The sequence below is a fragment of the Bactrocera latifrons genome, unplaced genomic scaffold (assembly GCF_001853355.1).
Source record: "Bactrocera latifrons isolate USDA-ARS-PBARC rearing strain unplaced genomic scaffold, ASM185335v1 scaffold_174, whole genome shotgun sequence".
Classification (NCBI taxonomy): Eukaryota; Metazoa; Arthropoda; class Insecta; order Diptera; family Tephritidae; genus Bactrocera; species Bactrocera latifrons.
Window position 1 is genome coordinate 9,552 of NW_017535230.1, and position 27,205 is coordinate 36,756.

The following is a 27,205-nucleotide window of genomic DNA, read 5'->3' on the forward strand; positions in this document are numbered from 1 at the left end:
TTGACACAGACATTTTGCCTAAAAAGTACAATAAATTGAAGGCTCGCAGGTACTCGCAGTTCATTTTGGACATTTTGGACACACAATGGTTTACACATATAGGAAAATTTAAAATTACACTGAATCTAGGTGAATTTTGAGAGTTCTGCTCCACGAAAGACAGGTGTACGTTACAATGGGCGAGTGGCTAATACACTTAAACACGATTACGTTTTATAAATATCATAAGTACATACCTTGGCGTTAGTATATAACAAAACTTTTAATGAAAATAATAATATTTGCAAGTTTAACACGAATAGCAAAACGATGATCAAAAAGGCTTAAATATTTTGCACAACACTTGCAGAAACATATGCTGACTTTGACAGCTCACAGCTGTTCATCAGCTTACAGCACAGCTGAGCTTTTAAAAATCGATACAAATCTAGTGAATGTATTTGTTATCGATTGTTAAAAAAAAATAACGGTTTTTCAAATTTGAAAATTTTAATTAAATGCCGCTAGCGAAGCCAAATTGGTCACAGTACATTGCTTTGCCAAAGTCATCAACCAATGAAGGATCATTAAAAATACTGCACAACTTTAACACATCAGTTTTTTATGTTTGTCGTAAATCAAACTTAGTTGTGCGACAGTCATATGCTGTCCTATATACATTGCTTAAATAGCATGTGGCTCTGTATTTATTTTCTTTTGGACCTGAGGTTTCGTTCGTAATAGTTGCTAAATGTTCTAATTAACATCAATAATTTGTAAGTACATAATCACACAGATGTATGCATTTGTATTTAATAATATCAGGCACATGGTTCACACTAGTGTACATCACGAGAACAAAACTGATAATATAATTTTTTTTTGGTATTTTTATTCCATTTGTATTATCTTTTGTTATCGCTGATGTATCTATTGAACATAACATTATAAAATCTGGCATTGTTTTTTTTTTTTGCTTCACACGGTTATGGTTTTGATGCTTACATAGATAATGAAAAATTTAAGTTATTTTTACATTCAAAATCAAAATACATTTAGACTGCACGCGGAAACTGAATCAATAAAAATTGTATTACTAGTTTGTTACAACCATTTTTATGTTCGTGTGAAAATTGACCTACATACATATATATATGTATATACATATGCCAATTATGGTGTGATTGTTGCTTGTTTGTTTGGTGATTTTTACTATGCGAATAAAAATTAAACAATGAGTTTGTTAGAACTTTCCAAAAGAAAACTTGAGTCATACGAGTCGTCTGTCTATCCACCTCTGTAAAGGACGATAACATCCACAGGTTAAAGATACTGTGCTTAAAAATCTTCTTGGTATCAGAAAGACAACAGAGATCTTACGATGTCTTATGGATCGACTCAACCATTTTGGTAAATGTTTTGGATATGAAACGGGTCTATCATCCACCCGTATAGAAATCTTGAAAGCTTCCGTCACATTCTAGATTGATTGCGACTGGCTTTTGGCCGAAACATATTCATCGCTCAGCAATCATATTTGCCAGATTTGGCTCTCTCTGACTTTTTTAGTTACAGCAATTGGCTTGTGTAAATCAAACTTCACACGGCATAAAAAGGTTGCATCAATATAGGAAAATTTTGCATCGATCCAAGAGTGTTTTACTATTCCGAAATATTAACTTTTCCAAAGAGTTTTCGAATTTGAAAAAAAACTGGGAAATAAACGTAATTTTGGTGATAAATTACGTTCAATTTAAACTTAGATTTAGTTTGTACTTTTTCACATTATACGTATATACATATGTACATACTAATTTGCTTGTATTTTTTCTTTTGTGTAATAGCTCCTGATAATTTTCGTGAGCATTCTGATTTGCATCATTATTGTTTTCATACCACTTTATCAAGGTGTTAATGCATTCAACTACTTCCGAAAAACTCATTTTCTGTTGCATATTATCCTTGATCCTCAACTTCATTGCGAGACACTTCGAAATCTACGTCATCTTACGCATTTTGATTGTCGTTCCAATTTTCGACGTCTTCAGTGCTGTCGTCAACACCACGCACCTTGCACTATAACGATTGTACCTCCTTTTGCGATTTAGCATATTCCATTGAATTTTCCAACCCTTTGAAGTAACGGGGGATGCGAATTTACCAATTATTAATGAATTCAACTTATATGAACCATCTGCGCTCGTACACCACATAAATGGGATTATATCCTTAGCAATTTTTTGGCCAGGTGCCGTTTTTTCGTAAATTGAATCTGATTTGCAATGATTTTTTCTGTTTTGTTGACATTTTTTAACTCTCTAAGTTCAAACGTCCATGACAAAATTACATAGAAATTGTTTTTCTTACCAAACAAACGGTTGGTTTGAAAAAAATAGATAAGTTAAAAAAAGTTAACCAAAAGCTACTTGTGACTTAGCCGAAGGTTTAACTTTCTCTCAAGTTAACTTTTGCGCGATTCTACTGTATTTGCATCATTATTATGTTTTCGACATTTAATATCTCTGAAACCATTAAATTTTTTGTGCAACTTTTGAAGCGTTGCCATCAAATTCGTTTGTTCAGCAAGCCCTGTTATTTTTATCAGTTATTAATTATGAATTGTGGATGTTCGTATGTTATTACACCGCGGGTGAGTTTTTATAAATTTTTGTAGAAAAATACAGTACCAAAAAATGGCTAATAAACAAACGTTAATGGATATGCAAAATTTTTATTACGTATTGTAATGAAGTTAAAAGCACCCGAGAAATTGGGGAAATACTACGGTACTACACATACTACGGTACAGTACCTAATCAAAAAAATTCAAACGTAGACAGCTAAAGTATAAGTATAGTGGTAAACCCACAAAACTTTGCACACCCCAGGCAGAAGCGATTGAGCGATGCATCGAAGAGGGAAACTTCCACAGTAATCACTGCCAAGCTTCCATAGCCGATATCCTTTCTCAAACGGTCCAAAATTGTTTACATTCACTCGAATTCCAAACATATACGCGTAACAAGCCATATCGATCAAATAAAAATATTCCTTCAAGATTATAAACGATTTATATGCACTACCAGAATGAATTTTGGGATACCGCAGTTTTTACTTATGATTCAAAATTTAATAATAATAACTTTATTTGGGTCTGATGGACGTCGGTTTGTGTGACGGAAAGAGGAACACGCTCTAAAGAAACAAAGTTTAAGGGGCTAAACCAGTGTAACACGATTTTTGTGAATTTTTTTAAGAGAAAGTACGCGATTGAATATTTCGAACTTCTTTGAACATAATAAGATATATTTTGAGCTAAATTTAAAGTTTTTTTTTATAAAAGAATGTTGAAAAATAACTGAGTTATGGGCTTCCGGCCGCATGAGTAACTAAAACAAAAATATTTTTAAAAGTTTTTTAAACTTAAAGATAATTCCTTTATAATGACCTACGATCTTTGAAAAATATCAAAAATTAATAAAATGGCGTAATTGAAGTCGATCGGTCAATTTCTCGTTGAGTTATGACGCCAGCAATTTTGAAAAATGTCGTTTCGAGAAAAACGCGTTTAAAGTTTCACTTACATATATGTATATAGCTGAGTAGATAGCGTAATGGTATGGGGAGCAATGGGTGCGAATGGCGTCGGCTGTCTTATTTTTGTCGATGGCATAATGAACAAAGTTGAATATTTGAATATTAAAAAAAATAATTTGGTCCAATCAAACGATAACGATCCAAAGTATTCAGCGTTAACAGTTAGGGAATGGCTATTACACCACGTAAGAAAAGTACGACCTCAGCAAAAATGAGGTTAAGGCTGCACTTCAGGATATATGGGAGAACATACCGTTAGATGTTATGCAATTCTATGAAAAGAAAAGTACAAGCTGTCCTGGATACCAAGGGTGATCATACAAAATACTTATAATGTCAGTGTATTTTCATATAGCGCAATATTTTTAATGAAATTATAGTGTACACGTTTTTTGTTTCTCGAATCCTGAGTTGTTTTAGCTTTTTGAATGACGAAATCTTCGTTGCTCATAAAAGAAAAACATTGAATTCATGTATGACCATCAGACAAGCTCTGGTTCTAGGATTAGTACATTATCGACTGCTTAAATTTTGGAAATTAAATAAATTTTAGATCTTAAAACAATTCTAAATTTGTAGACTTATTGCCATGAACAATACTAGTGAAACATATTTGTATAATTACTAATTAAATAAAATTCCGCACTATTTGAATTATGGTGAATATACAAATTATTATTATTATTATTATTATTATTATTATTATTAATTTAAGAAAAGTGTACGGTATGATATTCAAAATAATTCCTTTTATCGTATAAAATTATATGGCTTTATTGCGGTTAATTTATTATCATACGTTAGAGTGGTCTAAATTGTAGAAAAAGTAGCGATCGCAATCGATCTTCTCACTGATCGCTACTCGGCCCATGTACAATGTTAACGCAAGGAATTTGTGAAAAATACTTGCTTTCGAAGGTCTATTTTGATAGCACATACTTATATGTATGTATATATACATATACATATACATATATATCCAACGTTGAGATGTCCTCAGCTCTTATATTGGCTAATAAAGTGCCAGTTAGCACAGACTTCATAAACTAGCGCAAAATTATAACTCCAAATGATGTAATTCAACTCATGTTTCAAAACCATAATAAGCTTTATATACGTATAAATAATTATTATTTTTTCTTCAAATGTGTTTTATGCATTTTCTACAATGCATTACTAATACAGCAAGCAAAGTAAAGTTCGTAAGAGTACAGTCTTATATCCACAAGGGCATGAAATGCAGCTGCATTCTTGGAATATTGCTCCCAGCTTATTTCATGCACGCACTTGGCTATGTTGTAGTGATAGCCAGTTGGGTGGGGAACGGTACAAGGTATTTCTAATCCAAATCTGTCATTCAGTAATAGTAATACGATTGAGCAGCGGGAATTGGTTATAAACAATTTCAAAAAGGGAAAATCACTGCGAAAATTTGCTGAGATAGTACATTTAAGTAGTGCGACAGTGCAAAATATAATTGAGCGTTTCGTACATGAAGGTCACATTCAAAATAAAGGCCGAAACGCATCAAATAAAATTTTTAATTAACTTGACGGGCGTTTAATTGTGCGTAAAATTAAAGAAAACTCGGGGATATCAGTTCCAAAGTTAACTACTGAGATTCAGGAGGAGCTAGAGAAATAATTTTGTGCTAAAACTGTGCGTCGGGTACTACGTAGGCATCACTTCAATGCCCGATTAGCCCGAAAGAAGCCATTCATTAGCAAAAAAATAAAAAAAAAAACAATTAGGCCGAGTTGCCTTTGCCAGGGAGCTGACAACGAAGGATTTTAACTTCTGCAATACTGTAATTCTTGGTAACGAGTCGAAATTTAACTTTTTCGAGTCAGATGGAATGGCTTACGTGTGGCGGAAAGCAATACTGAACTTCGTAGATGTAACACTAGGCCAACTGTTAAACATGGTAGGGGCAGTGTTATGGTAGGGACATGTATGTCTGCAGCCGGGGTGGAAATTTGTCCTTTGTTGAGAATGTTATGGATAAGTCATTGTACCTTAATATTTTAAAAGAAAATTTAATCCAAAGTGTCGTCAAAATTTCGATATTATCAGGGCAACGATCCTAAACACAAATCGCCAATAGTGCAGACATGGCTAATACGGAGTAGTCCACATCTATTGAAGCCACCGGTCCATTCACCCGCATTACTGATAAGGAACATCCAAAAAGTGCTATTTTGGAAAAGTGGAAGAAAATTGGAACAAAAAGTATAAAAAATTAGATAACTCCGTGCCAGCTAGACTGAAAGCTGTACTAAAAGCTAGCAGATATCACACTAAACATTAAAAAAGTTTTAAATAAATTATTTAGCTTATTTTAGTTATTTATGAAATAAGCTGTGACATAAAATGTGTTTACGTTTCTGGTTTTTTGTTTATAATTTGTTAATTAATTAAAAAATAATAAAAGGAGTGTCTTTTATAAACTACATATTCATATTAACAACTAGAACTAACCTAAAAAAGAAAATAGCGACCCCTTAGAGTTAAGCTACAGCGCCTGGCTTGAGGGAGGATTTGTTGTTTGTCAATCACTAACATTTGAGGGGGTAAGAGTTGAAAAAATAATTCCAAAATTTTTTTAAGCACCCTAATGTATATATATTATATAGATACATATATATGTAAATATATATACAAATACCCCGTATATATAAATAATATATATATATATATATAACGATTGGGTATCTGTCTCTTATACACATCTAGATGTGTATAAGAGACAGCCCTAATGTATATATATTATATAGATACATATATATGTAAATATATATACAAATACCCCGTATATATAAATAATATATATATATATATATAACGATTGGGTATATATATACTATATATATATTTACCCAATCGTTGTACTTGGGAGCCAATTGGTCTACCAGTGAGAAACTTAATTGCTGTGTTGGTCAGCACTTTGTGCGCGTTTATGTACAGTTTATTGACTGGACAGATCATGTGAGCTGCATACAAAATTCACCCCAACCATTTATTTGGTTTGCTGACGTCCGAGTTTCTAAAACAGATCGTATGAATTGTTTTAATGTGTTGAGTTTGCTCACTGCTATTTATGTATGGATGCCGAACACCATCTCAGTCGGCCAGCGAGAGCGAAGCTAGCACAACGCATAAAAATATATCAAGATAACGTGAAAACAGTTAGGCAATTGTGACAAATGAAGTCAGCTACTGTGGCCACAATCTCTAGCAAAACACAACGCAGAATGCGTTCAAGTAACTCGCTTCATATTTTGTAATACGTTCATAATTAAATTAATTTATTTTTGAAATTTAAGCAAGTGCAATCGATTTTAGCGGCTAATAAACAAGAAATAATTACCCGAAATGAACTATATATATAGTAGAAAAATATATTTTTCAGTATTGGGAACTATTCAATCTTTAATATCGTTTCTATAAAAAAAAGAAAACAGAAGAAACCACGGTAACGGTCTAGTTTGTATCATAGTCTGCGTGTGAAAGTGTTCGTAGTACCAAAACCGTCTTCTCAATTGATGCTTATTGCGCGCGATTCTCTCTATTCTTAGCTGTATAAATACCATATGTGCATATACCGATAATGTGAATGATATTATCCGCATATTTATATTTTACAACCTTACGTTAATCATAGAGTGTGAGAAAGCAACGGTGTGAAGCTATATTTATTTTCCAAAAGTGTGGAGACATGTGCAATTAATATGTTTTATCAACTTGAACGGCGGCGCTTTTATATTTTGCACAATGTTAATTAATTGGTCTTTGTTTATTGACTATTGGCAACAAAGCGAAAAATATTTGTCAAAAATTTTAAAAATCTGATAAATAAAATTGTGGTTTAAGGTACTTCACCTTTGCGAATGCGTTCCGTTATTTTGCGCAACAAGTAAGTGTGTTCGAATATTTACATAAGTACATACATATACATGTATATACTCGATAGTTAAGACTTAGATGTTAGAGTAGCATATTTCAGCTAATTTCACTACTTTCAAGTACAATAATATACAAATGTAATTTGTCGGAACTGAATTTGAAGCCATCTATGCTTTCCTACTTGTTATATTTCATTTTGCAATATTTCAAAAAAAAATAAATTAAAAAAAATCAATTAAAGCGAAAGAATAACCATATGTAAAAAAAATCTACTTGCCAGAGCTGATGATCGCTATCGCTGCTATCATGCCCACTCAACTTAAATTGGTTAGCACACTCATGATTTTAATGAATAATGCTCACGTGCTTCGCTAAAATTAGCAGACTCTGTTGTAGAATGCACACGTGTGAATGTGTGTACATATAACACATGTAAATTTTTAAATAAGAACCTGAAAGCTGAATTATTCGTATATTATATGTATTCTTTCTTAACATATTAAATGTCAATTTCAATTATGAATGTGCAGTTTATAATATTTAATTAATTTTCGCATACTTATCCCAAACATTAAGGGGAGAGTGGGATTAATTAATCTGAAACAAGGCCCATTTTTATGATAATTTTTTATGAAATAGTTAAATTCTATTTTTAAAAACTAGCAGTATGAAATTTCAAGTATATTCAGTTAATTTACGCATAAATAGTAAAATTACGGCAATGGCAAAAAAAAAAGTTCAGCGATATTTTAAAAACTGAACGCTTGTTAAAAAAAATTGTTAATGGCTTACGTACAAAAGTGAGTTTTTGCAATTACAATTCTGAACGCTAACTTTTCGGTTCGTTACAGCTTACAACTTTATGTATACGAATAATATTAAACAAATCAAAACGATCTCTGCAGTATTTTTGGAAAAATCGCTTTCAAGTTTTAAAATTGGATTTAAAGTATTCGTAAGCAAGATAAAAAATACTCGTAACTTGGTAAATTTTGAGAAATTCGGTTTGGAATTGAGATATTATGCTCTGATTTAAGGCAAAAAACATTTTTCGAAAAAAATTAAAACCCCCTTCTCACTCTCCACTTGACATTTATATATGTATGTATATGTGTGTACATATTGTATATATTTACTCTTTACTGAAAATCAGCAGCAAAAAAAATGTTTGTTATTTGATGTCTTCTGAAAACTAAAATATGCCCATATATTTATCTTTACAGTTATAGACATACATATGTATGTACTTATGCAATAAATTTTAAATTTACAATACTGATTTAATTTTCTATCATGTGTCCTTTTGTTCATTTACAGCCAATTCCCATTTGATGGTCGACAAGTGCGAGTCCTCCTTTATCGAGAATGCGACAAGACCGGCCGCAAATTGTTGTTCGACTCCAACGCACTGCAAAAAGTGACACTAAAGGAAACAAATGGTAATATTGGCAAAAGCGGTACTGATCGCTTTACAAGATTCAGTCAATACACTACAAACAATCGCAGTCGAAATGGTAACGCGAATAGTGGTAAATCTCAAGCCTATAAAACACATTCCAGTAATAGTTTCATTGAAGTTTGTGAAGAATATGGCTATAAGGTGAGAAACTGTACATTAATTTTATACATTTACATATAAAGAAAATTGATTTCTAATATAATGTTATACTTAATTTATAAATGATTAGCATGTACAACCGAACTCTGCAGAATTTACTAATATTGGAGAAATGGTATTCGGAGCATCGGCTATGTCTTTTCGCGGAACAGCTTTTAAAGTACATTGGTTACAAGAGCCACCTCGTATCTTATGTTCGCAAGTTTTTCTCACACCCGTCTATTCTGGTAATGGACATTCGCCATACTCGACTATTTCCACAAACAGTTTGGCCACACCACGTACATCTATCTCCAGTGAACATGGCTCGATGGACAACTTTTCGATGAGTTCCTTTTCAATGCTGGGTTATCCTTTGAGCATTGGCCGACAATTTAGCCTAACTCCAAGCGATCGTAATAGTTTTATAACTAGCCCGCTCGATGTACCAGATCAACAGTCATTATCAACAGCTTCTGATGGTGGTAGAGCGGATAGTGGACCACGTTTTTCGTCAACATACAGCACTGTTACCGATTCGGGTTACGATGGCATGAGTAGAAGTCAAATGTCCAGCGATCAATGGTCAGCATCGTATCAGTACTCTACACGCAGTAGTCTCGGCTCCATGTCGTCGGAGCAAATAGACACATTGCAAAAATACAATTTTGAGTCAATATATTTTGCATATACACCATTGTTCGACGATAATACAAGTGACGGTAGCCTTCAGCGTCGCATCTCTCGTAATCTACGCACATCGTTCGAGAATGAACATGCAATTAATGATTTAATCGGATTTATCAGTGATAACTATTCGTCAACGGGGAATTCCAGTTGTGGAGGCAGTGAAGGCGGGAATATGGGTGTGCCGAATTACAGACGAGCTAGTTATAGTGCGAATGAATCACGCAGTAACCCAGAAATTGGCCGACGTCGAGATACGCTGTCAAGTGTTGGGGGTAAGCCTTCGCATCGACGTGCTAAGCTGGGCTTGGCTGTGTGCATCACTATGAGTGAGTCTTTTGAAGAGGAGATGGAACTATTTTGTAGTGAGCACATAGCATTATTGGAATCGGTGTTGGGTCGGTTGCGTGCTTGTACGGAGCGAGCATACATTAATCATAAAGAATTTTACCAGGTTAGTTGAAATATGTACAGAAAGTGGGCTTTGAGTGCTTATTGGCACATATGCACATATATATAAGAGCTTTGCATTATTTTACATCCAAATAAATAACGTTTTACAGATTATGTTTCAAGCATGGCTGGAGACACAACAGTGGTTCAGCGACTTGTTCACTGCACCTCGCATCAAATGCCCTATTTGGCTCAGTATAACCACCAGCGGCAACAAGTATTCAAAGAGCGTTGCAGAAAAATTTATGAAAGAATTATGTTGGCTGCTTACATTTGCTGATACTAAGGATACTAATTTGTAAGTGCTATACAAATTCTAAAATATGGAACTAAAAAATCTTTTATGAACTTATTTACTTTTTCTAGTTTTATCAGCACTATGTTGACGGCCATTTTAACACACCATCTGGGCTGGGTATCCACAGTTGCCGCATTTAATTCCATATCTTCCGTGACTGAGTCATCTACAGCAGCGATAGAACAACGCGCCAAACTTCTACAAGTCTCACAGAAACACCCCTATAATGCCCTGTGGGCACAAATGGGGGACCTATATGGAGCTATTGGACTGCCACCAAGATTAGCGCGGACGGTTATATATGGGACAGAAAAATTAGCAGTGGAAAGACTGCTTAACATACTCACCTATTTCATACGATGTGGGGAAGTGAGACGTTCTGCTAAGCGTGAAGACTTTAACAAGGATACACTTAATTCTCTACTTCAAAAGCGAAAAAATGAAGTATTAAAGAAATGTACCAACGGATCATATCAACGTGGTTCTAATCTCAAAAAGTCATCTCTCTCTGGAGACATAATAAACGATGGCGGGGGGCTAAAACGTACACACACTTGTAAACAAAATTTAAACACTATATCAGATAGTGGAGAATTATCTGAAGAGACGATAGGGGAAGAAGAAAAAAGCAGTGATGAGGAGATGGATGGTGCCCAAATTGTCCGTACTTTAAAAAAGAATGAAATTCCCAATGTACTGGCGTTTAGAGATTCTCGTTTTGTTCAACAAGAATTACGAATTGGTAATTACCTAATGGACACAGGCATTGAAAAAAAATCATTGCTAAAAATTGGAACATGTCAAAACAACAGTAACTGTATGTCTCTAGCAGAGAAAGAGGGAAAAATAAGAGTTTTAATTACAACACCAGATAATGAAGAATTGTGCATAGAAGATGAAAGTTCACTTGGTGGTGGTGGTAGTACAAGTGAAGAAGGTGCTGTAGAAGCCATAGAAATAGATACTGGTATTGAAGGACACTTGCCATTAGCGGACGAGGGGGTTGTGGATACAGGAAAGAGACACATTTTCTGGCAAGTTGTAAAAGAAGGTGTCAGCCTAAAACAGCTACAACGGGGAGAGAAAGCATTGAATATGTCTTATTCTGGTGACGGAGTACAACTACGACGTCAAATGGAATTAGATGAACCCATGACTAATCTGTCGCTTTCAGATCTAATTACACAAAATAGCATGGGAAAGACTGATCGTATGACATGGGGCATAGAGCCGCGTCGTGAAAATGTGAGTTTAGAAGAAGAAATCCACTTTGACAATTGTCAGAAAAATCGTGCCAATGAAAGTGCAAATTCTATAGGAGGTGTTGTATTTATGTTAGGCGAAAATGAGCCACTTGTTAACATTAAGAAAAGCAACGAAGATCTTATAACAGCTATTGAAAATGAGGGTACAAAAACAACACACGCTGATGATTCTAAAACTGGCAGCACTCAACAACTTTGTCTACTACATCAACGTACACACGGCCCAACATCAAAGCGACACTCGGGCGTTAAGTTTAACTTTGAACAGTTTCCGCAAATCGCCACTAACTACATGAAAAGCAAAAATTTAGTGTTATCCAACTATGACCTGTTAATGGATAAGAGCAATAAATTTAAAACACAAGGTGGTGGTATCACGTTAGAAAGTCTAACTTCAGATTGTTCGTCATCTGCGTCGACAGCTATTGAAAGTACATCAGATAATTCTACGGAATGTATGGTTTGTAATAGCATACTTAACTCATATCAAACGCCCTCCAACGCTACTGAATTGGAATTTGAAACAGATGAGATACGTTCTCCACATTGTCCCCAATCCGCGACCAAAGTTTTGAGGGGTCCGACAACACACATGCCATCGATTAGCACGCGTACTTTGCAGCCCATCGGCTCAGCTGCTTCAATTGATACACTGAAAGCTTCGTCTGTAGATAATTTTGCAGAACTTGAGCCTAAATTGTGCTCACCTCCATCTCCAACGGAGCGACAAAAGACGTACAACACAAATACACGTAAAGTATCCTCACACCGCGGTTCTATCTCATCTGTAGCTGCAAAGTGTGCGGCAGTAAATGAAGCATTACATTTAGTAAAACTACCGGTACCCGGAATTAGAGATATACCGCAAGAAGACGAAATTAGTGCTGGAGATGGTATGAAATTGCGAGCAGGTTTCGTACCGTCACTTTTTCTTAATGTTAGTGATCATTACGTGTCTGATATGGTCTTACAGGTAATTAAATTTTAATTGAAATTGAACGAAGCTATGATAATTGTGAAATGCTTATATATGCTTAGGGTACTTGTGCACCTCCAGAAAAATGGCAGATGTCACTTCGAGAAGATCTGGCTTTATCAGCTCGTGCTGCATCACTAATTTCATTATCTGCTGAGAATGTGGCTATCGTAGCGGATATGGAAAAGTGGGATGTACGATTGATTTCGTCACAACTTCAACATTTTCCATACGTAGGCGAACAAAGTACCCCAGTGGGAATGTCGCAATTAGTTTCTAATATGCTCGAAACCGTGCATGCAATGAATAATGCTGGAATTTCCGCGTATGAGGTTTGTGTTGCTATTGATTTACAAAATTATGTCTGGTACATTAAATGTTGTTAAACAAATTTTCAGTGTTTGGCATTTCTGGAATCGAAAATGCAAGAAATATTTCTTCAATCGGAATCGTTAGCCGCCTTCCTCCTCGAAACAGAATTTTGCCAGTTAAGTACTGTAACAACAGCACTTAATCTTAGTGAAAACGATATTCCATTGCTATTATCGATTGCATCCATTCATACACCTCAAATAGCTAAAAAGTGTGGAATTAGCTTCCGGTGACAAGCTATTATTCTAAAATGTTTTCATTTCGGCTGAGGTACTTTAAGAAGTCATTTAACGCTCAATTTAATACTCTAAGTAAGAATGATATTTTCCTCACATTCATTTTCGTTTTTGTTTTTAAAAACAATGAATTGCTTGACAGGTTAGATCGTTTGTATGATCTTGTGATATGTTTATTATGTACATATATTTATATTAGGAAAATACAATTAGCGTAGATTATTTATTTATAAAAAATCACATTCACATTCACAATTCGATGTTTACAGAGATTTTGTAATTACTACAAATTCCAATACGAAATGTGTGATAAATATATATGTATGCAGATGTAATTTCTTACTATAGTAAATATTGTATAAAACTTAAGAATTTAAATTGCTTGTGTCGATATTAATGAAAGTTAATTTTAGTTAATTTATTGCAATTATCAAAATTGTGGGCATAGACTATAAGGTTCAATAGCTCTAACAAGGCTATAATAACTATTTAAGAATAATGTGACATTTGAATATTAATAGGTTAATACCACAATGCAAGACGTCAAATATATTTACTTTGTTTCATAGCTACCAAAATGGGTTAATATAAGTATGAATAGGACTTTAGTCCGAAAAAGAAATGTCTTGATTTTCAATATACATTATTGAATATATTTTTGATAAAAAATAAAAGGTATTTTATTGAAAAATGGAACGGGCACACAAAATAATATATCGTATGATATATGGGATTAGGAGTAGTGAAAATTTTCAAAAAGTGAATTTGTTGCATTTTTTAAATGTATAATTTACAAAATTTCAACGACATATTTTCTGAACATTTGAAGTAAATTCGACGAATACTTTTCGAGGTATTCGATAAGAAGCAAAGAGTTCTCGGTCGCTCTGGAACGTGCTTTTTTTTTACAAAAATACGAGTATGCTTTCGGTTTTACAAAGTTACAAGAGAGCATAAAATACTAAAAACGGATTAACATTTTAAGGAAACCCTTGAATACATTAAAAGAGAGATTATTTTGACAAATTTTGAACTTATTTCCTTCTATTTCTTGAGGTATTTTTATTGAATTTTCAATTGTTCATAAACTTAGTTTTTGACGACTCATGCCCAGCTCTTGACCGATGCTACGGCTTTTTTTTTCGACGACAGTCCTTCCGGAGCGTGGCGCATCTTCGACCACCTCTACACCAAAACGAATCGTTGAAACCATCGTTGTGCGGTGGAAATGAAAACTGTATCGGGTTCATAAACTGCACAAATTTTATTGGCGGCTTGAGATGCATTTTTACCTTTATCGTAGTAGTACTGTAAAATATGCCGTATTTTCTCTTTATTTTGCTCCATGTTTGCGACGCTATAACTCACGAAGGACTTGTGAAAGAAACGACAATCAATCAAACACGTGTTAGCGGGTGAAATGAGCTTTCCAAAAAGGTATAACATGACCCGATGCGACGAATAAAATTAGAACTACGCGCTCTCAGCGCCAACTAGCGAAAATACCGCAAGACTTTTTTGACAACCTAATAGTAATATTTATAACAAGGAAAAGGGGCTTACCCTTTTTTAAATCAAATTGAATGATTAACTTACAGTTTCGATGGCATGTGTTTTCATTCCATCTATAAAAATGAGTAAAGTCTCAATTTCAATTGTGGAGGCATGAGAAAGCGTCAAATATTATATATTGATATCAATACTCGAATGTTCACAAAAATTCATACACTCGCTTTTTACTCAAGCAGTATGTGGACTGAGTATAAAAATTGTTAGACATAGAGTTAAATGTCTACAAGGAGTATTAATATGACAGTGATGACGAAGTGAGTTGAATTCCGGTTAACTAGTCTGTCCGTTTATCATTACTAAAATGCAAATTGAGACATCATTGATGAAACTTGCTACATATGTTCGAAAGACATTCTGAGAAGCTTGGTATTGGCAATTGGACCACTGTACCGTCTACCAAATGCTTTTTCAGGAGAAACACTATAAAGTGTTATAACTAAAAGTGTAATTCAGTGCAAGAAACCGCAGTTAAAAGTGACAGTTCTGGTTTCAGAAACCAATAAAGCTATTTCAATTAAATTCACCACCAAATAAACTTAGTTTGTCCTGAAAACTATAAAAAGTGCTGTAACTCTCTGAAGAAAAACGTAAGTGCATTAAATTGCCCATTACATAAAGACGGCACGCCGACCTACAGACTAGGTGTAAAACTTGGACAGCGGGCGCAACAATGTCCACTTTTAGATGAAATATTACACCTCAGGAACGATTCGACCAATTTTAAATAAATTTGATACATAACATTAACAAATTTCTTGTTACACTGTGAAAATCAGACTAAAACCACGCTTGTAACGATATTTTAAATTATTAATATTTAAATGAAGTTTTTTGCTTTCAGAATCAAACTAACGGTTGCCTTTATGAAGGTTATAAACAGTAAATATGTAAGATATCTTAGCAAAATTAAGTGAACCTGTAACTTTGGTTATACTATAGTTTGGTGTCGAAGATAAGTAGGTGAACGGTCAGCGAATTGTTATTTTAATAAAAATGTGTGGAACAATGTTCTCAAGCATACTTTAGTTCAGTGACAAATGAAAATACAATCAGTCCAGATCATCTCCTGGCCATAATATACGCTATAAATTAAGATGTTACTATGTATGATTGTAATCTATTTACAAAACGTTGAATAACGAAAATTGAATTGAACGCAACATTTTTGGTGTAGATCACTTATCTGAATTTAATATTTATGTATGCTGTAAAAAGAGATGTTAGGTAGATAACTCCTCTATAACGGGTTGGTACTCAACTCAGTTAGATTGATGTTAAAACTATTATACTCCAGATTAAACAAAAAAAATTCAATCTAATAAGGGGAAATTTTACAGATAATTAGCAGTTGAAATTTTTTAAACTAAAAATTAAAACTATACCATTCAGTTATTGCTCACGAAGGGGTAAATATTAAAACGGGTCAAACTGATGTGCTGCGAATACAAAAAAGTCGTTGTGGTAAGCATTAGGCATAAAATCTGTTTGTTCTGTTTCCAACTTTGCCAAAATTCACTTTTTCCAAATCCTTCTATTAGTCACGACTCATACTCATCTACTAACCGATGAACTTTGATTTATTGATTTTAAGTCCTTCGTCTGTTATGCGGTGGTCAGCGACCAGACGTCCTTAGGAGAAACTGAACTTTAGTTAAAATACGGACCCCTTCTAGAAACCCGGGATCGGGAATTAGTAAATCACAGGTAAAGATTTTTTTCAATATAAATGAGCGAACACAAACATTAAGCAGAGCTCGCTTACGTATTTACTTTGTATTGGTGCATTAACACTTCTCAATGGTTATTTTGATTATTAGCTTTGATCAGAGAATGTTAATAATAATTTGAGGAAGATATGCATATTGCATTTGAGACATTAGGAAGAAGGTAAGAATACTTTGTATATAAAATATGTATGCTAAATTTGCAACGAAGTTTGTAACTTCCAGAATGAAACGTGTGATGCGCTATAAATATCAGCATGACGTTTGTCTGTATATACGTGAAACCATAGGTTTTGAGATATCGCTCTGAAATTTTGCAAACGGCCTGAAGGATCAAAATCAAGCTCTTGTATGGAATACTTTTTAGTTGACAAGATATCTTCACGAATTTTAGCATGGATTTTTGCCCAAGGCAACTCTTCAATTCCTTAAGAAAGTGTCCCTATTGAACAATTTGCTCTTAATTTTACTTTTTTATTTGTAAAGAGTAATTGATTGCACCGAAGTTAATGTTTTTTCTTGTTTTGAATATGCTTTGTGATATTGTCTATTTTCAAAAGCAAATGTATAATTTTGAAACAAGTAAAAAAATATAAGCTTTTTTTTTAAATTTACTCCATATTGAATTGCTTGACCTCTTTATTGTCTGCGGTACTATTTATATTACCCATTCTTATGTTGGCACTAGGACAATATTGCTTATGTTCAAATTCTGTCCGACACCTAGTCGAGATATAGTTATTTAAAACAAGTAAGGAAGGGCTAAGTTCAGGTGTCACAGAACATTTTATACTTTGGCATCAAATACCATATTTGTGTAAAGTTTTATTCCGCTATCATCATTGGTTCCTAATGTATATATTATACAGAGAAGGCATCAGATGGAATTMAAAATAGCGTTACATTGGAAGAAGGCATGGTTGTGAACCGATTTCACCCATATTTCGTACATGTCATCAGGGTGTTAAGAAAATATTATATACCGAACTTCATTGAAATTGGTCGAGTAGTTCCTGAGATATGGTTTTTGGTCCATAAGTGGGCGACGCCACGCCCATTTTCAATTTAAAAAAAGCCTGGGTGCAGCTGCCTTCTGCCATTTCTTCCGTAAAATTTAGTGTTTCTKACGTTTTTTGTTAGTCGGTTAACACACTTTTAGAGATTTTCAACATAACCTTTGTATGGGAGGTGGGCGTGGTTATTATCCGATTTCTTCCATTTTTGAACTGTATATGGAAATGTCTGAAGGAAACGACCCTATAGAGTTGGGTTGACATAGCTATAGTCATTTCCGAGATATGTACAAAAAAATTAGTAGGGGGCGGGGCCACGCCCACTTTTCCAAAAAATTAACGTTTAAATATGCCCCTCCCTAATGCGATCCTTTGTGACAAATTTCATTTTAATATCTTTATTTATGGCTTAGTTATGACACTTTATAAGTTTTCAGTTTTCGCCATTTTGTGGGCGTGGCAGTGGGCTGATTTTGCCCATCTTCGAACTTAACCTTCCTATGGAGCCAAGAAATACGTGTAACAAATTTCATCATGATATCTCAATTTTTACTCAAGTTACAGCTTGCACGGACGGACAGACAGATATCCGGATTTCAACTCTACTCGTCACCCTGATCGCTTTGGTATATATAACCCTATATCTAACTCTTTTAGTTTTAGGACTTACAAACAACCGTTATGTGAACAAAACTATAATACTCTCTTTAGCAACTTTGTTGCGAGAGTATAATAAAATATTTGAAAATATTAGTATGACGAGATGAGTTAAAATTCACTGTTAGTGAAACTCTAATCATTAGTTGCTGTTGATTGAATTTTGTGTGTTTTGAACTCTACTAAAAGAACTCTGTGCAAACTAGATTCTGCTTACGCTTAAATGAATAAAATGGACAAATATATTATATTATCGGGAATCGAAAATTACTCACCTTTTTTTAATATTTTCCAACTTTTAGACTATTATAATCGGGCCTGCGGAATGGCAGTGAAAGCATAATACCGCCGATTGATGAGACGTACCATTGTCCAACAAAGAAGAAGTTCGAATAGCAGTTACCCGTCTGAAGAACAACGAAGCGGCGGCGAAGAATTGATAAAGAGAATGCGTCAACTTCTTTGTAGAATATGCTCAGACGAAAACATGCCCAACGATTGAAATTTAAGTGTGATGTGCCCAATCCCCAAATAGGGGGACACCACAATCGCTCCAACTACCGTGGGAAAATCTGACACAACAAACTGACTGGACCTGTTCAGTGTGGCTATAGACCTTTCAATCAACAACTAACCAGATATTCACCATTAGCCAAGTCTTGGAAAAGACCCATAAAAGGAAGATCGACACACACCAGCTTTTCGCCGATTTTAAAGCCACCTTCGAAGCACAAAAGGAACTGGCCGTTATGTCTAAACTTGGTATCCCCGCAAAACTAATACGGCTGTGTAAGCTGATGTTGAGCAACACCAAAAGCTCCGTCAGGATCGCGAGAGACCTCTCCGAGTCTTTCGATACCAAGCGAAGATCCAAATAAGGAGACTCCCTATCGTGTGAATCAATCTATTTCTGGAGAAAATAAAGCGAGCTGCAGAACTAAATAGAAATGGTATAATCAAGAGAGAGTACTGATACTGGCGTACGTCGATGATATTGATATCATTGGCCTCAACAAGAGCGACATTAGCGTGGAAAGATTTATGGTATTTAGTGCATTGGCAATGCTGAATTCTGCAATCTATGGAACGACGAGTTGTACGAGATATACGATGACATTGACATAGCTCATCGAATTAAGAGATACGCTGGCTAGGTTATGTCGCCCTAATGGATGAAAACACTCCGACTTTGAGAGTATTCCACACAGTACTCGCTGGGGAAGCAGAGGAAGAGGAACACCTCAGAAGAATCAGACTCTCTCTCTCTCTACCAGGACTCTTCGACTTAAATTCATCTTCTTTTATGAAAGAGTTATATGGGAAAAAGTTCTACTTTTGATAACATATCTTTTCAGACAAAACTGATATACTTTGACATTACCTTAGCACAACCACGCCTCCTGTCGTAAACGGATCTGATTTTTTCACTTTAAAGTGAATAACTTTTAAATTTTAAAGAAGAATATGATATTGATAAACTGATCCATGTATTAGTGGATGGAAACCATAATATTGCTCAAATAAATTTCATTTTCACTCGTTTCAGATTCTAAAAAAGAAAGGCATATATTACGCTTTATCGAAATCTGTAATAAGGGCTAGGGTTGACCTTTACCACTGATAAATAGGACTCTACATTTATACAAGATAGTACGCACATATGTATATGTATTTGCATAACTAAATATAGGGAATGCAACGACTTAAAAACTTATTTTAATTTATTATCGCTGGAAATACTTTCAAATACCATAAATGCCAATTTGTGCATGTTTGAGATTTTTTGTTAATTACTGATGTTTCTTGTCCCCCTGAATGCTATTGCTTGTTCCTGATAATTTTGTTATCGGACTTTCAGCAGTCGATCCAAATGAGTTCAAAATTCCATGCGTCATTTTTTTGCTTACGTCAAAAACAGGCTGTGATGAAGTAAGTGTGTTAGAGGCATTGGCCGATATCGATGTTCCGATGTCCTCTCGTGTTTGCGTTTGTAACTGAGTCACAGTGTTGGATTGTTTCTTTAAAAGTTTTAGTGAATCTGGTACGTTAGAAAATGATGGTATATTTTCGCTTTTCAATGATATTTGCGGAGCTTCGACCCAAATGCGACGAGCTGATAACATACAAGTGTCTTTAAAATTCAAAACAAGCTGGCAGAGGCAATCAAAGAGAGCTCCAATGGTGTCAAATTCATTAGGAACGATTCCATCAATAGAACTCTCAAAGTAACTGAACATCGGAAACCAGATGCGTGTTCGTGTTGAATCGTGCGACATCAGCGCCTGTTGTTGCATTGTGAACATCAAAATAAATTAATTGCATATATTTTTTAATTATTATATAATATACATACCTGATTATTGGCTAGTGTGTGATAGTAAAGAAAAAGGCGAGATGTAATGTAAAAAGCGACAAACACATCTATGGAATAGTGCTCGTGCGCAGCAAGAATGAAAAATATACCGAACATATTTAAAAGCCAGGTCATAGTATGTAAAAAATACAAGTTCCGAGGTGTATCTGTTTTGGTAGAGAATAAATTTTGATAATTAGTGTAATGATCTACATATATAAAACTGTACAATTCAAGAAAAAAATGTTCACCCATAAAGTTTGTAAATAAATCTAATTAAAGTACAAAATATCTCTTCTGCAGTTTCAATTAAATTTGATAAAATATTGGATAAGTAAATATGTAGTAAGGAAGGGCTAAGGGCTGCGCTCGAATAGTAAAGTGATACATACATGTTTTTAATGTGAAAATATGAAGTGTTGCAGACATTATTTACAATTGCAGTAACAATAATTAAAAGCAATTGATAAAAGAATGTTACTTTAATCTAATAGGGAGCGCAGCCACGCCAACAAGTTCAGAATAAATAAAATAGGTAATAAAGAATATAAAGGTAAAATATATTTATACCGGTACATATTTATATCATTTTGTGGGAAAATTTAAATTATAAATTAAAATTGTTCAAGTGGATGAAGATGTTGCTGTCTCAGGTTCACTAACCGTTGACGAAATTTTATCTGCGACATATAAGAAAAAAGTAACGATGAAGATGAGGACGAAACATCAGAACCTTTGGCAGAGATGTTAGTTAAGGAAGCAAGATCCTCATTCGACACCTTACAAAGCTTCTGTCTACAAAGTGTCGAAAATGATGAAAAAGCATTGCACTCACTTTTTCTCTTAAAAAAAGTTATTGAGAAATCTGAGCAGAAGCTTTGAAGCAAACCATAATATTAATTAAACCAAACCATAATATTAACAAACTACGAACCATTAGATGATTCAAACAACCGATAATTCATAATATTTTAAGAGTTCCTCGAGTTTCGAATTAACGAGAGTTGACTGTATGTTATAAACAATAAGTAGGAGGATTTATATGAGAGTAGCATTGTGAAATAACGTGAAAATTAAACAAGTTATAGAACATAACCGGGCACATCGAACGTAAATTTGATGATTTTAACTATGCTAAATAAAACTTTCAATGTAAAATTAATGGATTTCATTTAACTAGCCCTTATCTATAAACAACACAATAACTTAATACCAACACGAAAAGGGTAAGGAATTCCTACAATTCTAATTGTATTAAGTCCTTTATAAATTTGAATATAACCAGAGACCGGCATTTTACCATTTGACAACATAAACATAAAGCTATATAAAGGTACTAAGTATAAGTGTTCTAAAATGCTCATTATAATGAAATGTTTGCAGAAACTTTTTATGGTATATAAAATAATTATAATATGTTTACTCACATTCTGTAATGAAGAAATTCAAAAGAGTTAGGGCCACTGTGTGCCCACTAAACATGTAGTCGCCACACGTACGAACACCTTGAATAGACATACCAAGTCCACTCCAAATTGTATAGGCACGTGAAATACGTAGCTGTAAAGCTTCAATTAAAGAGAGACTAGAAAAAAAAACAAGCAAATAGTGTTGATTGTTAGGTAAATTGTTTAATTAAATCAATGTTCTTAATTATTTTAATGTTGAATTTATCCAGACTGCAGTATTTAAAGAGCATATGTTGTCTTTATTTTTTACTTATTTATTTATTTTTTTTTATTTTTTTAATAAAAAAAATTCGTTGGCTTTTGAATACTTTATGAAAATACATATATATCTATCTCAATTAGTTTTAGGTGTCACAAATACCGTTAGATGAACAAAATTATTATATTCTGTGCAATATATTCCGAGATGAAAAAATAGTCAAGCCAAACATTAATGAAGCTGAAAAGTAGTAACCGTTATCTAGTCCCCGTTAGGGTGGTAGGGTTCAGATAAGTTGTCATCGACATCATCCAACGGTAGGCCCAGGAAACGTTCTGTTTCGTCAGGGTCGGGATAGGGTTAGCTGGGCATGCAAAGAGGTGGTTAGAGTCATGCGTGGACTCGTTGCACGCTGGACATATGTTTAACATGTCGAGTTCGGTTCTGAATATATAGAAGTTTAATATAACATTAACGTAACATTATTTTGACATTTTTATCTTACAGTTTGCAAATTGACACAAACGGACCACAACCATGCTTCTTTCATTTTAAAACAGATAAATCAAATGTATACGAAGATATCGATATAAAACTTTGAACAAATCCTTCCTTGCTATTACAGTGTAACACCTTTCAACTAAAAATTGTCGAATTTGCACCATAACTTTTCATGCCCCCTTATACCGAATATGACTTTTTATCGAAAATATTGATTAATCCCTGAGAAATCTTTAAGAATTTCAAAAGCATATTTTCCTGATAATTATCTATCCTGATTTTCAAAATTAACCAAATCTGATCAACACTCGCCCAGAGAAGCAGGCACAATTACCCATGCGTCGAAGGTCATGTTGGCGAAGGATTGCAACGCAAGTGCTCCTTGTTCCAGTAAGATAATAATAGTAATTGTTATGCATAATAGATACACCTTAGTCTCAAAATATAAATTTGATCTACTTACTCAGTATCGTCTACCGCGTAATCATTTTGATTGCATTGCAAATGTGTGCCTGGTACACTTAAAGATGTTATCAACATTGTGACGCATCGCAGTAAGAATACTGTTCCAGCAAGTGCAAAGAAACGTCGTAAAAGAACAAGGCGATATTTGTGGAAGATGCAAACACAGCACCAAATCATAAACAATAATGTGCCCGTTATCTCACACATATGAAATGCCCATGGTATGTGTGGTACATTGTCGAGAAATATATCCGGTAATGGCGGATAACGCTTCATATCAGGTACACGCTCGTGAACTATGACCATGACAAAGGATGTTATCCATGTGACAAGAAATGAGTAACCTGCAAAGCAAAAACCGTTTAGAATGAGCAAAATGGCGATCGCATTCAAAAAGTAATGATTAATATAAAAATACAGTTAGTACCTAATGTGTATTGTAATAAGCGTTATACAATTCTTATATTTAGAACACTCGTAGTGTGAAGTCTTATATTAATGTTTAGAACAAAATTTCATTTCAATTAAATTTGCCAATTCGGTATTATCGGAAAAACTCAACATGCCAAAAATATTTTAGTTTTGGTCTTTCAAATTTTGTAGAACCGGATGGAACCATATTATTTCTCTTCTTTGCCACCGACGGTTGTAGGTCGGTCTGGGCCGAGAACAAAAAAACACCGCCACAAAACAAGATCTTGCGAAGAACAGTTCTCTCGAATGCTTCAAGTGCTTTCTCATCTCCAGTCGCCATCCTCCATGTTTCTGCGCTGTATAATCTGTGGAGATAATGAGAGATTTATGGAGCGTAATTTCTTTTCGTCGAGAGAGTGAACTGCAGCTCAATTGCCTACCGATAGTGGTGAAATTTATGCTGGTTCCCAGATAGCTTAACCCTTAACTTTTTCAAATGTACATATAGCTGCCAATAGTGTCGTAATTCACACCACAAGACCAACCAGTTGCGCTTCTTTTTCTAGTTTTTTAAACCCGTTTTGGAGCAGTACCCTTCTTTCAAAATTGGCTGTAGGGTGGCGTGGTACGGAGCGTTTTTCTCTACAGTGACAGCTCGGTATTCGTCATCATAAAAATTATTTCTGCTTGGGCGGTAGTAACCTACCTTCTCTTCCGCAGCGGTATGAAGAGAACGGAAGATGAAATTCCACTGTTAGTAGACGTCCTTGCGATGGGAGTTGCTTTGATTTAGCAAGATTGAGAGACAAGTGCGGAAGGAACCAAGTGATTGAGCATTACATATGGGAACTATAGACCATTCTTCGAAGGCGTTTGTACAATATTCCTTAATCTCTTTTGCTGCTGGATTTACATATATTTATAGTATATTGGAAAGTGAAAGAATCCAAGTAATTTAAAGGGTGATTTTGTACCGATTTAGTTAGTTTTCTCAAGGTTCCAAAAGAAAATTAAAGTAATGTTATGCACAAAATTTGGTTGAAATTGGACGAATAATTGCCGAGGTGTACGTTGGTTCGTCATTTATTGTGCAATTAATTACCCTCATTCACTATTATTTATTAAAAAAAAACGCGAAATATCAGTTGCTATTGTATCAAACTACGTTAAACGATATATTAGCAGTAAATTATATTTACACATCCATGCTAAATGGTAAATAAAACATAAAAAAGGGCTAGAAATCATTTATATTGCATATATGGGACATAAGAAAATGTGGGGACCTCTTTCCATTTTGGAATAGGAAATTATGTTAAACTTAACATATATTATGTATAGTAATATATTATTCTGATATAAAGTGATTTGAAAATTTTGTTTTGGTAAAGTTGCCCATAAATAAATGTTATTACAATTTTTGTCTAATCTGACTACCTGTTTTAACTTACCTAAACTAATAGCTGTTTTGAATAACTCTGGAGGTATATTGGTCGCGCGGCCATCGACTGACATGGGCGGAGACATGTTATCCTCTTCAGCACTGCCATTTAAAGTTGGAGGAACCGGTGGAGAACATACATCTGAATAATAAAAATTTGACCCAATACCGTTGCGTTCAACATGGCAACTACAAACATTTAAATTGCAGCAGGAAGATGTACCGCATTGTTGATGTATATACGGACGATTAAACGGAAAACAATCTGTCAATCCTAATGTGTTCCTTTGTATAAAATTATGGGGCAATGTAGAATTTTTATTTTGAAGTTTTCGAACGGCAACCCAAAGCTTTTTCATATCACTCATAGTAAAGCCGTATTTAAGATGATAACGAAAGTCTCGAATGTCATTTTCTGTTAGTTCTAAGAGGTCACTCCCATCAATATGTTCCGCTACCAAGCAGTTTATAACGTTGTTATCTAATCCTTCACCTTCAGCCCATTTCACAACATCTTCTTCCTGCAGAAAAAATCGAACAACTTCAAATTATTTAGGATTTTGCAGTTGTAATTACCTGCCACTCCCTGCAAGGCTTTTCTGCATTAGGCGGGATTACATCGTGTGTGGTATTTATAACTTTGATGTCATTGTTATTATGACCATGATCAACCTCCATATTCGCCATTATTAAAAAACAAAACTTTTTAGAGCCAAACGATTTGAACTTCCAGCTGTTTTAGCTTTTAAACGCCATGTCGAATCTGGGGGACTAATTCTATTAATTGGCTATGATCAATTGTTTATATAAAAAACATTATTTGCATCGTTTGTGGCACTTCTTCTATGTTTTTAATATATACCCAAAAGAAGTCAATTATATCTTTATAACAAAGTACTGGAATTAAAATCTATTCGATTTCTCTTTGAATCTCAACTTACATACATATTTATATTGCCATTTGTAAATAAGAGCTTTGTAAATGTCAAACACCAGCTGTTCTGTTATCACATTTCGATAATTGTATTGTTGCGCCATACTAATTGTATGTTCTCATTAAATGCATTATAACTCAATATGGTTGGGTGACTAATTAGGTATATGAACAACATCGCAACACATCCGATAACCAAGAAGCCTCTTAGGCAATAAACTGCACTAAATTTAGCGAAAGCACCAAACATTACAAATCGATTATAACTCTCTGTAAATCTCCCGTTGAACACATTTTATCGCCTTTTCCCAAAACCATGTAATAAATAATATCTGTTATTAAAATAACAAAAATATATATTTGTTTTCGTAAATTGTTGAAAAAAGACTTTGTTTACAATAAAACCTCTATATCAATAGATTTCAGCTTCAGCACACACGTATATCATTTTCATACCTTTTCTTAAAAAAGATGTAAGAACATGTTGTTATTCCGCTTTTGCGTCAGACAATTAGGAAGTTAGATTAATGGTTGGTTAGCTGAGAGTCTGAAGACTCTGTACTTAAAGAGAGTGTCGTGAGAGCTTCGTTTTGTAGTAATATGTAACATCCGCAAAAATCAGACAGGTGAGTTATGGTTCCTCTATTTTCGGATGACAAATAATAAATTTCACTGGCTATCTTCAAAAAGAACCATTAGTAGTGGCTGTTATATATCGTCCTTCTACGATACCGACTTCTTTTCCTTCTTTACTGGCGTAAACACCGCTTACGCGATTAAGCCGAGTCAGTCGATTGTTCTTTTGCAACCTGGCATCAGTTGGAAATGCCACGCGAAGCCAGGTTCTTCTCCACCTGGTCTTTCCTCTGCTTCCCCCGGTAGGTATTACGTCGAGTTCTTTCAGAGCTAACTAGCGTAGCCCCTGTCTTTTCATTCGCTGAACTATGTCAATGGCGTCATATATCTCAAACGGGTCATGATTCCATCGAATGCGGTATTCGTCGTGACCCATGCGCAAAGGACTATAAATATTTCGCTTTCTCTCGGAAACTCGTATGTTGTCATCGTCCATGTTCGTATTTATGACTATCAACTGTGAA

The 27,205-nt window shown here is 34.4% G+C and overlaps 2 protein-coding genes across 8 annotated transcripts in view; one reads left to right on the plus strand and one right to left on the minus strand.

The window, feature by feature from the left end:
- The window catches only part of LOC108967066, a 22,298-nt gene extending 8,698 nt beyond the window's left edge, over positions 1 to 13,600 (plus strand). For 3 of the 4 annotated variants that reach the window (XM_018930296.1, XM_018930297.1, XM_018930298.1), the window contains 6 exons: positions 8,797 to 9,079; positions 9,168 to 10,217; positions 10,327 to 10,514; positions 10,583 to 12,752; positions 12,818 to 13,087; positions 13,154 to 13,600. In XM_018930296.1, the coding sequence (XP_018785841.1) occupies positions 8,797 to 9,079; positions 9,168 to 10,217; positions 10,327 to 10,514; positions 10,583 to 12,752; positions 12,818 to 13,087; positions 13,154 to 13,360 (4,168 nt within the window). In that variant the 3' untranslated portion in view covers positions 13,361 to 13,600. Of the gene's footprint in view, positions 1 to 6,872; positions 7,490 to 8,796; positions 9,080 to 9,167; positions 10,218 to 10,326; positions 10,515 to 10,582; positions 12,753 to 12,817; positions 13,088 to 13,153 lie in introns of those variants that run through there. The other variant, XM_018930299.1, reaches the window with a different exon arrangement.
- A 6,432-nt stretch (positions 13,601 to 20,032) lies between these two features.
- LOC108967058 (sphingomyelin synthase-related 1) lies at positions 20,033 to 26,323 on the minus strand. 4 transcript variants are annotated; one of them, XM_018930280.1, is made up of 7 exons: positions 26,117 to 26,323; positions 25,748 to 25,942; positions 25,182 to 25,692; positions 23,315 to 23,660; positions 22,110 to 22,267; positions 20,683 to 20,849; positions 20,033 to 20,611 (listed from the first exon to the last, which is right to left on the minus strand). In XM_018930280.1, exons 2-7 carry the CDS (start codon positions 25,856 to 25,858, stop codon positions 20,120 to 20,122), a joined length of 1,785 nt encoding a protein of 594 aa, XP_018785825.1. In that variant the 5' UTR covers positions 25,859 to 25,942; positions 26,117 to 26,323; the 3' UTR covers positions 20,033 to 20,119. The 4 variants fall into 4 exon arrangements, with proteins under 4 accessions (XP_018785825.1, XP_018785823.1, XP_018785822.1 ...); XM_018930278.1 differs by having other exon boundaries at positions 26,113 to 26,323; XM_018930277.1 differs by having other exon boundaries at positions 25,748 to 25,959; positions 26,034 to 26,323.
- Positions 26,324 to 27,205: the final 882 nt, after the last annotated feature.

What these genes read in the sequence shown, in the direction of transcription:
- LOC108967058 (XM_018930280.1), bottom strand. Translation starts at nt 25,858, where the DNA reads ATGGCGAATATGGAGGTTGATCATGGTCATAATAACAATGACATCAAA. An exon ending in GAATTTCTTCATTACAGAAT is followed by an intron (nt 20,850 to 22,109) that starts GTGAGTAAACAT and finishes CTACCAAAACAG; the next exon opens with ATACACCTCGGAACTTGTAT. An exon ending in ACACACTAGCCAATAATCAG is followed by an intron (nt 20,612 to 20,682) that starts GTATGTATATTA and finishes ATGCAACAACAG; the next exon opens with GCGCTGATGTCGCACGATTC.